This window comes from Penaeus japonicus, unplaced genomic scaffold (genome assembly GCF_977035675.1).
Source record: "Penaeus japonicus unplaced genomic scaffold, GWHDUDI00000001_assembly GWHDUDI00000008, whole genome shotgun sequence".
In the NCBI taxonomy this organism is placed as follows: Eukaryota; Metazoa; Arthropoda; class Malacostraca; order Decapoda; family Penaeidae; genus Penaeus; species Penaeus japonicus.
The window spans coordinates 8423829-8436328 of NW_028234410.1; the positions used below are offsets into that span (position 1 = coordinate 8423829).

The following is a 12500-nucleotide window of genomic DNA, read 5'->3' on the forward strand; positions in this document are numbered from 1 at the left end:
TAACTTGATTCATATGCTTATTCAGTTTTAGCAGTGACAGAGTTTTGTTGAAAAATGCTGGTAATTTTGCCTTGATGAATATGTTTTTTCCTTCGACAACTTCCGGCAGCAAGACTGATTTACTATGAAGGAAAATTGGGAGGTCACGCACTCTACTCTGCTTGATCTTGAGGCAAGTCAGCATGTCTCCTGGGAGCCGCTGCAAAACAAGTGCAATATTTATAGATATTTTACTAAAATGAAAATGCAACACATATTTTCCATTCTTTAAAATTTAAATATAGGTTTCTAATTTTCCCCCAAGGATTATCTGCAGAGAGAGAAATAAATTACTAACCTAATATGAAATTAAATTTAACAATTAAGTTTAAATTCTTTATGAGAAATATTAGTTATATCAATATTTATAGACTAAATATCATCAAACCCATTTTAACAAATACCACAATATTAATACTGTTCAGTATTAAAACAATAACCACAATACATTCATATTTGATAACAAGTACAGATAAATCAAAATAATGAATGCTCATATATTTTTTTCAGATGACTGTCAAATTCACCAGACTAAAAAATCCTAATAGAAAAAACAAGGGTTACATATATAAACTTACCTGTGGTGCCATCTTCTGCAGGTGAGAGTATTTGTGATCACCTAAGATAGGGCAAGCCAGTCCAAATCCAAGATGGACTCGTAGTTGGTGCTTCACTCCCGTTTTAGGTGACATCTCAACAAGAGCTGCGTTATTAGCCTTAGACAAAACCTGTAAAAACCCAGTATTAAATAAAGTCTTCTAGCATTAGATATACAAGTCTAATCTAATGCACATGATCAAATATTTGTTTATACCTTCCAAAAAACACAAAAGCAATAAACATCCTTACAAAGTAGATTTAAAATGTTCTGTTACCACAATCAAATCATATTTCATATATCACGCTCTTAAAACTTACCCTGAATTCTGTGATTGCCTGGTGCCTGTTTCCTGACGGAGCTTTATATCCTGCAACATTTGGGCACAATACCATACGTCTTCGACCATCAATCATGCCTTCGACAATAGGTATGTCAATCACACCTATAACAAGGTAAACATGAGAAAAGCTGAGTAATATAATGTATATTAATGTATATATAATGAATGTACAAAATATATAATAATGTATAATATATAACTATATAATGAATGTATATAATGTATATATGACTTCAATGGGAACATAGTCATAACTATAAATCTATCGGTACTTGTCACTATTTCAAAATGTAAATGCCAAGAATTACAACTTACTTAAATGCCATAAATCAGAACACAAAATATTTAAAATAATGGCAAAATTTCAAAACCAAAATGTAAACTTTTAACTTTTTTGTTTATAAATGATCATTTTTAGTGCAGCATCCTAATAGCTTATTCATAAAGGATGTAATCTATTTAGTAAAAAAAAGACTTTGCTTTAAGCCTTAACATCATTATCCTATTTGTTCCTTTTCCTCTTAATAGCATTCCCTAATGTAAAGATTTTCAGTCCTTTAAAACATATGCTATTATTGGTAAGGCACATTATTAGTTTTTTAAGGACTTGTTAAAAAAAAAGTGTAAAGATTGTGTTTAAACAAGTTCAGTAACTAACATTTTATTCAAACGATGCAGTTCATGATAAAGAATATTTAATGCTGCCTCGTACATTGCTGATACGGACCCTTTGTGGCACTGGTTGAAAACCACTGCACTAATGCACTCTCACAGAGGCGATAATTCTGTCTTTAACTTATGGATTATGTTTTCCTTTAAGAAATATGTAGTCCCATTGAACCAGATCTGCAGATTCTTGCCTTTTGCAAAAATATCCAATATACATTAGCAAAGCTGTCTGTATTATATCCATTACATATGTAATGAATCACAATGTTTCCAGAGACTGTTAGAGACGACAATACTTCAACTCACCATGCAGAGGTTTGGGTATGCCTTTTGTAATGCCCCAATACGTCTTTTTGACTTGACGTTCCTTGAACATTTCCTTCAAGGTACTTGCCATTGCTGGAGTCCTTGCTAATAGCATCACTCCTGCCATAAGACAAAATATTCTGGATAATGAAAGTAGAAAATGTCTCTGATGATGAACGAATATAAAGATAGGAATTGGATAAGATTCTGTATTGATAATCCTTATCTTATTCTAGGGAAGGAATCAACTACCAACACTAACAGAGACTTTAAAAATATTACAAAGAATAATGTATAATCCTTATTCCTAAATTATAATATGAAATAAATAACAGCATACAATATCAGAATAATAATTACACAATTATCAATCTGTTATTATATGCTGATACATCATAAAAAAAAATTCTGAAAATATGCATATGCAAAAATATTAAAACAGCGATGATACTGATATACATCAGGAAGTAAGGTTAATGTTTACAAGGCATCTATGCATATACCACTAGGCTGAACCCCTTACCAACATGTCTGCTACTGACCAATGTACCTTTAACTCTTTCAACTTTTAACACTATATTGTAAAAAAAAAAAAAAAAAAAAAAAAAAAAAAAAAAAAAAAAAAAAAAAATTAACCCATTCCCGACGGGGGAATTCTAGCCTTGAATGTCCAAATGCCGGGGCGTTCGAATTATTAAGGCCAAATATTATGCCGCACATGCCGGCACAAATGTGAACCCGGCGGCATTACTGGGCTTTGCAATGCGGCGTGCATGCTGTCCACCCTGTGTTGTGGGTTAACTAACTAACTAACTCCCTGGCAATTTATTTGTCAACTAAGGAAACTAAGGAACCAGTCCAAGCTCTATTTTCCTAGAATAGAGAAGTTTTGTTGTCCTTTGCTAGAGTGTTAGAGAGCTTGACAATGCACCACTACCAGGTTTGATTTAAAATTGTAGACCTTTCATCATAGAAAACAGTAAGTTTAAAGTGGATTTGAATAGAACACAACCAATATAAATTTGTGAAAGAAAGTCTCTGTGGATGTCCTGAAGGAATATTCATAATAATAATAGCACCAATAACATTATCAACAATAAAAAAAAAGGTTATTCTTGAACCTAGAACATCATTCCTGTGATTTTGGCACTCCATAAAGACCAACACACCTATACCATACATATTCCGCAAGACAGGGCTCGGACTGGTTCCATACTTAAAGACGAAGCACTATGGTGGCCTTCAAGCTCTATCTTGCTGAATAAACTTGGTGGTGTTTTGTTGCCCATTTACAAAAGTACCAATGGCATGAAAGCCATGGCATACTCTTGTTTCACTATAGGTGCATCTTTGATAAGTAACTGCGGGCTATTCTTCCCTTTCTGCTACACCCAATAGTGTTGTTTCATATGATCTTTGTAGGCTTGCTTAAACTTTTCTTTCTCTCATTGTTTCAAAAATAACCAATAAAAACTCATCATACAAAATATAAAGCAATAATTGCAACAATCCCAATTCAATCCCAATAGCAATAAGGGCCTTGAAATTATGGCATACCTGTAGTATCGGCATCCAGCCTGTGTACCATGTGCAGCTCTTCCGTTCGTAAATGTTGAGCCAATTCAGGTAGAAAATTGGTTAATACATGGTGCTTTCCTTCTGTTCCTCCATGCATGCCAAGTCCAAAGGGCTTGTATAAACCAATGATATCATCTGGAAAATTAGGTTAAAAATCTATATAACTTGTTTAATTTAAAACAAAAATTCTAAGTAAAGACACAATCATATAATCAATAAATAACTAAAAAGATGTATTAATATATGTGCATGCATGCATGCACCCATGTATATATATCATCACTTCCAACCCATGTGATCTGGTCATTTATTGAGCAAAAAGAGGTATTTGTCAGGAATAAGAACACATGAAGATGAAAACAAATAGACATTGCTGCTTTATAAAGGAATCAAAATGACACTGCTATATAACTTAATATATATAGGAACTCTCCTAGCTTCATTTTGACGAATATATATGATGGAGATTTGTTAATCTTAGCCAAAGTGTGAAGCGTGGAGGGCACAAACATGTCATTGATGTGGTTCTATTCTAGACAATTACCTAAAAAGATAATAACAAGGGGCAATTAACAAAATCCCCAGTAAAGGTTGGTAAATTTCAAACTTTCAGTTATAAGAATGAAGTTTTACACCGAGTTCATGCATCTGAATGAAAATATATAAAAAAAAGTTATAAATCATGCTTTATGCAATAACATGTGTGATAACTATTAACCCTATGATGACGGTGCGTCACACCCGTGTGACACAGCTAAATGCCCGATGACGGGGTGACACACCAGTGTTACATTCCCGATCCAATATTGCATAGGCCTGGTGTAGGGGGTTTCCACTTATCGCCGGGCCCGTTGGGAATGAGTTAATAAAAAAAATTATCAAAAATATTCTTTAGAAAGGTTTGGTGATGTAATATAAATACTCAATTCTAGATTACTTACACTTATCATAAATAATACTCCTTTTCAACAACTGTAATATTTCATGTTTTGTATATTTATCATTTCTCTTTTCATCTAATAAGCTTAAGACTTTCTTGTAGTTCTTCCTTGCACCCTCTTCCCCAATTTCAAATGTGTTCTCCCTCTCCTCCTTTCGCAACTGCACTACAAAGTCGTAAGCATTCTTTGGGAATGTTTCATTACTGTCTTGGTGGGTCTGTGAGTTTCTGGCAGGCTTTTTCCCATGTTCTTTATCCGACGCCATTGGTGCATTTTTCTTGATCTGGTTCTGTAAGAGTGATGGATCTCCAATATTCTCCTCTTTCCTAACTTCTATAGGTACTTTTTGAATGTTGTCAAAGACTGTTACTGTCTTGGAGTTCAAGGATTTCATTACATCTCCCTCAATTTCTGAATATTTACTCTCTGAAATGCTTTTCTCAGCTGATGTTAGATTGTCTAAAGAATCCTTGAAAAATATGCTATCAATGAAATGTAATTTATCAGAATCATTCTCAACAAACTTTGATTCACTTGTCATCTTTGCATCTTTCTGTAACTTGGGCTGTGGGATGCTGTCATAGTTATCTACTGCATCCTTAAAATAAATGTCATCAACAAAGTTCAGACCATTGTCTTTGACTTGTGGCTTCTCTGGAGTTGAATGTTTTGTCTCTTGCATCACATTTAACTTTTCAAAATCTTGCTCAGCTTTACTGAACACGAGTTCGTCAATATAATTGTCCTGACTTTGACTCTTCTTATTTACAAGCTCATTCAATTGCAACATCTCTGGCTTTGCATGATCATCTAAATTTCCAAGTGAAGTGGGCTCACTCAAATAACCTGCATTTTGAACATCCTTCGTACTATCATCAACAGGCCGAGGTATCACAATATCCTTTATATTATGCTTTTCCTGAATGCCTTTTGCATCAATTTCCTCTGTCTTATCATACTGCCCGTGAATCTTTGGAATATTTTCCTCATCGAATCTTATACTTCCAAAATTGGTCACATGCAATTTTTCTGGAACGTTCTTAGCCGCCTGAAGATCATTGAGAAAATTGGTATATTTCAAAACAATGGGATCTACCTTATCTATTGACCTCATGTCTTCGTGTGCTTTGGAACTCTTATTTTCTGCATCCTTTTCAGAAACAGATTTGGCCTCCACTCCCACCTTAGCCAAGTCTGGGAGATGATCGACGTTATCTCTCTCATGTCGCTCGGGTCTGTTCTCATATTTCGTGGCTCCTCGGGGCAACAACCCTACACCACTTGTGGCGATACACCTGTCGACCTTAAAGGCGTGGAGGGAAGGCCTTTTAATTCGCAGGAGGCGCGCGCCCTCCCTTGCCCGGCCAAACATGCTGGTTTGTTTACATGCGGCCGAAACACGTTACAGAAAACGGAAGGGAAGGACGGGCTTTAGGGTTGACTATATTATACTCATTTATGGATTATCATTGTTTTTTTATGACTATTTTTAAGGTATGTATACACACGTGTGTATATTCTAAGACTAACTATATTATATTTGTTTATTTATTATCATCGATTTTTTCATCTAGTTTTAAGTGTGTATGTCTACAAACATATGCACAAATATACAAGCACACACACACTTACACACTCACACACACACACACACACATATATACATATATATAAATATATATATATACATATATATACATGTATATACATACATATATATATATATATATATATATATATAAATATACATACATGTATATACATACATATACATACATACATACATATATATATATATATATATATATATATATATATGTATATATATATATATATATATATATATATATATATATATATATATATATATATATATGTGTGTGTGTGTGTGTGTGTGTGTGTGTGTGTGTGTGTGTGTGTGTGTGTGTGTGTGTGTGTGTGTGTGTGTGTGTGTGTGTGTGTGAGTGTATGTGTGTAGCATAGTTGGGTCAATATAGAGGTTTAATGGTGCTTCCGGTCTGGCACACGTGTGAGTGTGTCGGCTGTGACCAGGTGAAAGTTGAGGAAGAATATTACAAAGATTATTACAATAAATAACAAGAGTAGTCCGGAAAATCAGTGGCTTACACACACACACGCACACACACACATACACACATACACACAATCACATAAACGCGCGCGCGCACACACACACACACACACATATATATATATATATATATATATATATATATATATATATATATATATGTATATACATATGTATGTATATACATATATATATACACATACATATATATATATATATACATACATACATATATATATACATATATATACATACATACATATATATATACATATATATACATGTGTATATATATATATGTATATATATATATATATATATATATATACATACATATATATATATATATATATATATATATATATATATATATATGTATATATGTATATACATATATATATATTATATACATCTCACACACACATTCGCAGACACGTGGAGGATTTATATTTAACAAGCAGTAAATAAAGATATGCCGTGGGCTTTTTGTCTATTTACAGCGAAATTACATTTGGTATAGTCGTAGTTTCCTGCTCTTCGCTTTGTTTTTTCGTTTACACAAACACATACAAAAAAAAATATTCTGCCTTCATTTTACATAACAAGAATTGTTCAGTGATTTCGCGAAGCTAATGTATAGAACTTTTAATAAAAAAACATAATTTCAAAATACTTCATTTGTTGCCGCACTGAACAAAACTTAAAATAGTCGCTTTCACATAAAATACCGGTTATAATAAATAGACGCGATTTTACCGTCACCTTTACCTGAAGCGGTCATTACCAAATATCTTTCGATTGGTTCATTATAAACCAACTAAAACTAAAAACATAAAACGTTATAGCGACAATAAATAGAAACTAAATAATCCCTATATCAAATGAAACGGAACGGAAAGAAGGAAGAGTAAAAGGAAAACACGGAGTTTAAACGGAGGAGGATAAAGGTAAATAACGATTTTTTTTCCTGTGTACATCGCTGTCGTGGCTGACCTTTCGTCCGAAGAGGTTCTCTTTATTACTCCGATAACAAACCTCCGCGTAGCTTATTTCAATGTATAGTTAATTGTGAAGATGTGTTGAACGACTATTTATGTGCAATATGACTCGCCCAACGACCGTGAGGTAAGAAAAGAAAATGTTGATTCAATTTCTAGCTTTGTATGATAGTTCAGATATCAAATTTATCCTGCACAGATATAATGCAACATGCATATATATATATATATATATATGTATGTATGTATATATATGTATATATACATGCAAACACACACTCACACACACACACACACACACACACACACACACACACATATATATATATATATATATATATATATATATATATATATATATATATATATATATATATACATACATATATATACATATATATATATATATATATATATATATATATATATACATATATACATATATATAGGTATATATATGTATATATATATATATATATATATATATATATATATATATATATATATAAATATAAATAAATACATATATACAAACACGCGCACGCACACGCACACACAAATGCAATATTTATTATCTATCATATATGTATATATACATTTATACATACACAAATTTATATACATACATATATATATACATATATATACATACATATATATATATATATATATATATATATATATATATATATATGTATTTATGTATGTACTAATACATACAAGTGTGTGAACATATGTATGCATATGTATATGTATATATATACATATACATATATATATATATATATATATATATATATATATATATATATATATATATATATGTACGTATATATATATATATTTATATATATATGTATATATATGAATATATAAACATATATATATATATATATATATATATATATATATATATATATATGCATATATATATACACATACATATTATATATATGTGTGTATATATATGTATATGTATATATATATATACACATATATATGTATGTATGTATGTATATATACATACATACACATACATATATGAGATACTTATATAAACATAACTATCTATATATATATACATATATATCTATTTACACATATATTATGTATATATATGGTACTGTATGTTGATATCTTATTCCCGTTTTCCTTATAAATGACATTGTCTTGCATGTGTGACATTTGGAATAGATAGATTTCCCTGTGCTGATTGCATCTATGTCTTTCTGTCTAAAATTAATGATGATAAATAAACATGCTGCTTCTCGGTAAACATAACAAGGAGAGGAATATTGCAATCCTAAGCGGTGCCTATGCATTGGGGTTCTGGCCATGCATCGAATCTCCGCCCCTGGGAATTGTCTTGTAATTCATCTCGACAGACAGCATCTGAGTCGGATTTCTGTCTTTTGGGTATATAAGATTTTTTTTTTTATGTGATTTTAGTCTAGAGGTTGCTGGGTCATTTTGATTTTTATCCTTACTTCGCTTACTTCTTTGAGTTAGGTCTTCTCTTCGGGGACAAGGGCCTTGTTACGTCTAGATATTTTGTTAATATAATGCTGGAAGAGTTGGTTGTGTATTTGCGTTTAATTGCTTTGGTTGTTGCTCAGGTGCAATAAACTGGTGGTTAGTATTCTAAATATTATCCTTTGATACCACTTTAAAGGGGTTGATGATATGTGCATCGTCTTGGAATATCTACTCTAAACCGAGGGCACTATTAGACTGATGCACTATGAACAGGCCAAATGTATATTCAGTTTGACTACTCATTTGCTGTTTTACCGGGTTTGAATATACCTTTAACTTTCGCATGTCCCAGATAATGGAACACTTACTTTGTTTGCTCTATTTTGTCTATGCACTATCACTTCGGGATGAATTCCGTCCTTACTCACAGTTGTTTAAATCTTTGTATTTTTCACGTGTAGATGGGATTCTACTACTCGTCTTGCCAGTGATAATGGAATAAAAAAGTCTTTTGTAACTTCCATCTGATTATTAGGAGTGATTTCAAAGCAGAGATCCATTTTATGATTGTGGTTGAAACCGGCCTGTGTTGGCCTTTCGGGAAGTCCTGCAACACCTCTCATTTTGCTAACAATGGCTTGATGTTGCTAGTCTTTATAATACTTGTGTTAGGTCCTGCGCAGTGTGAAATCGGTTAGTAACAATTGCACCGGTGAATGTCCCTTTAGTTGTCTGATATATAAAAGGTCACTCCATGTTTTTCGTTTTATTATAGGTGATATCTTCGTATAGAATCAACCTTAGAGAAGTTTGAAGTAGCTTTTATAATTATCTGGCAGGTGCATCCCCAACAAGACTGTCCCTAGCTATCCCCTCCATGTCTACTGGACACACACACACACACACACACACACACACACACACACACACACACACACACACACACACACACACACACACACACACACACACACACACACACACGTATATATATATATATATAAATGTGTATCAATATATGCATGTGTACATAAAGGCATCCCTTTTTCCCTCGAAGAACCAGCCTCAGCCTTCTCCACATCGCGCCGTCGGTCGTGGCACTACTGACGGCGACGGTTATGTGGAGTAGCATAGGCGTTGGCGGGCGGATCGTGAAAATAAACCTCACCATAAATGCTCCCACGGGGGCGAACTTCACCAAATCCTTCGAGACGGACGATGAAAATCTGAGGAGGTTCAACCTGACGCAGGAGGAGGTGTCGAAGGGGGCTGTTCATCTCAATTCTCACGGCGAGGTGAAGAAAACATTACTGTTGAGTGATGGTTGCTATTAATGTGGTAATGTTTATGAGTATTATGGAAAGTATGCTTAGTGAAAACTGATAAAATTCATAATATATATATAATTTTTAACAAAAAAAAAACGGAAATGTATAAGCCGTCATACCTACCAAGAAACTAGACCTATGTCCTAATATCAACGATTGTAGTAAAAAAAAATAAAAAAATATAGAAAATGGATGAACAAGACAATAATCTAATCAAACAACACGTAACCACATCTTCCCTCTTACATTTCCCTTAGGTTGACGAAATCGAAGTGAAAGGAATGAAAATACCTTTGCATTTGGACTTGAGACAGGAACTTGAGTCGCTCACTTACACGTATCTGACGGTGAACAACGACTCTTGGTCAGTTCGGGTCCGCGACTACAAGAATACCACTCTTGATGACTTTAAGGGTATGTCTATTATTATCTATTATTGTCATTATTGTTTTTTGTTTTGAGTATCATTAATGTTGTTATTGCCTTGATTATTATCATTGTTCGTATTGTTATCATTGTTATCGTCATCATCATTATCACCATTATTTCCTTCTATATTGGTGTTATTATTATCATGATTATTGTTATTCACGTCTTATGGTTATTATCATTATTATCATTACTAGCATTATCATTATTGCCGTTACCACTATCATTTCATTTTAGTGTTATTGTCATTGTTATTATCATTATTATTAGTTGTTGTTGTTTTGTTGCTGTTATTTTTATCATTCTTATCATTATCATCATTTCCTTCTGTTGCCCTTATCATTATTATCATAATCATTTTTATTATTATTTTCATCATTATTGTTATTATTATTACCATTATATCCATTGTTAACATCATTTACCACTTGGAATCATTAGGCTACAGATAGTCACATCTAAGTTAACTTAAACCCCCCATAAATGTGACCTTTTCTCCCAGACGATCCACTCCTGGTGCCCGAAAATGTAACTCTGGACTGGTCCTTCACTCCCGAGTTCATCTTAAATCCAGCAAACATATCAGTCAAATCAGGCGTACAGGAAGCCAGTATCCACTTAGATAACGATACGGTACGTGCATATGTTTTCTTTATTCGTTCATGAGTAATTCTACAAATTTAAATATTTCTGAATGTAAGGAAAATCGAAGTGCTGAACTAAAGGCCTACATTTGGCTTTGTGCGTTCGCATTCAATGTCTTTTCTGTTCAGTTCCTTGTCTAACTTCTTTATAATCCCTACTTATCTACTGCCGGGAAAGCTATTGTTCTTCACTTCAATAACACACTGGAAATAATTTTTTTTTTTTTTCATAATAAGTATCAGTTGATATTTGGAAGTTCGATAGTACTGATACATCGCTCAGCCCTATCCAGTTAGGCTTTCGGCAACTGTAAAATATGAAACAAGTTAAAATCATAATTTTGTTTGATGTGTGGGAGTATCTCGAAGCTGCCTGATTAGGAACTAATGGCACTGAAAATATATGACACACATTTTTACAGCGTTTTGTCTTATATGTTTCCACGACTTTCCAGCTATTGTTCCAGTACACACAAGGCACCGTGAAAGGAGGGAGTTGGGTGTACATCCTCCCCTACACTGGCATGTACCTTCGAGTCTTCAATCCTTACACTCGGCAGCTTACTCTAAGCAAGTATTTTGACACCGAGTACTTCATGGACAAGGAACTCGTAGAGAACTTACGGAACCTCAAGAAAGGTCGAATTGCCATCATCACTACTTTCGTAAGTGCTTTATGTCTCCTCTTGGATTTCCTCGAGATGGAACCAATCGAGTCAGGATTATGTGAATACCGGAATCTGTTTAAGAGGATTTTTTTTCTTCAGAATTATTGAGTGGTAGCAATCCTTTTGTAGAGCCATTGCATCATGAATTGCGAAAAATTGCGTGCCTTCAGAATCCATAAACCGGTCTTATTAATTTAATTCAATATACATGCATTTGACATAACCTCGTAATTACTTTCTTGCTTCTATTATATTACAGTTATTATTTCAGTACATCACTCGTGTTTTCCTCCACGGATGGTTAGAACCACTTCTTTTTCTCTTTCAGTACGATGCGTCCGGACACCTTGAATCTTCATCGAGGGATGTCCTTGAGGAATTCGGATCCTTC

At 33.2% G+C, this 12500-nt stretch overlaps 2 protein-coding genes across 2 annotated transcripts in view; one reads left to right on the forward strand and one right to left on the reverse strand.

Moving 5' to 3' along the window:
* Nucleotides 1-5872, reverse strand: part of LOC122249546 (uncharacterized) — a 6007-nt gene extending 135 nt beyond the window's left edge. The window contains exons 1-6 of the mRNA XM_043010511.2: nucleotides 4475-5872; nucleotides 3513-3668; nucleotides 1956-2075; nucleotides 958-1082; nucleotides 618-767; nucleotides 1-199 (exon numbers count right to left, since the gene is read on the reverse strand). The exon at nucleotides 1-199 is cut by the window's left edge and continues 135 nt beyond it. Coding sequence (XP_042866445.2) covers nucleotides 1-199; nucleotides 618-767; nucleotides 958-1082; nucleotides 1956-2075; nucleotides 3513-3668; nucleotides 4475-5846 — 2122 coding nt within the window. The 5' untranslated portion in view covers nucleotides 5847-5872. The remainder of the gene's footprint in view (nucleotides 200-617; nucleotides 768-957; nucleotides 1083-1955; nucleotides 2076-3512; nucleotides 3669-4474) is intronic.
* A 1680-nt stretch (nucleotides 5873-7552) lies between these two features.
* LOC122249542 (protein O-linked-mannose beta-1,2-N-acetylglucosaminyltransferase 1) overlaps nucleotides 7553-12500 on the forward strand; it is a 12992-nt gene continuing 8044 nt past the window's right edge. The window contains exons 1-6 of the mRNA XM_043010508.2: nucleotides 7553-7691; nucleotides 10098-10335; nucleotides 10626-10782; nucleotides 11300-11430; nucleotides 11897-12106; nucleotides 12438-12500. The exon at nucleotides 12438-12500 is cut by the window's right edge and continues 157 nt beyond it. Of these exons, the coding sequence (XP_042866442.2) occupies nucleotides 7660-7691; nucleotides 10098-10335; nucleotides 10626-10782; nucleotides 11300-11430; nucleotides 11897-12106; nucleotides 12438-12500 (831 nt within the window). The 5' untranslated portion in view covers nucleotides 7553-7659. The remainder of the gene's footprint in view (nucleotides 7692-10097; nucleotides 10336-10625; nucleotides 10783-11299; nucleotides 11431-11896; nucleotides 12107-12437) is intronic.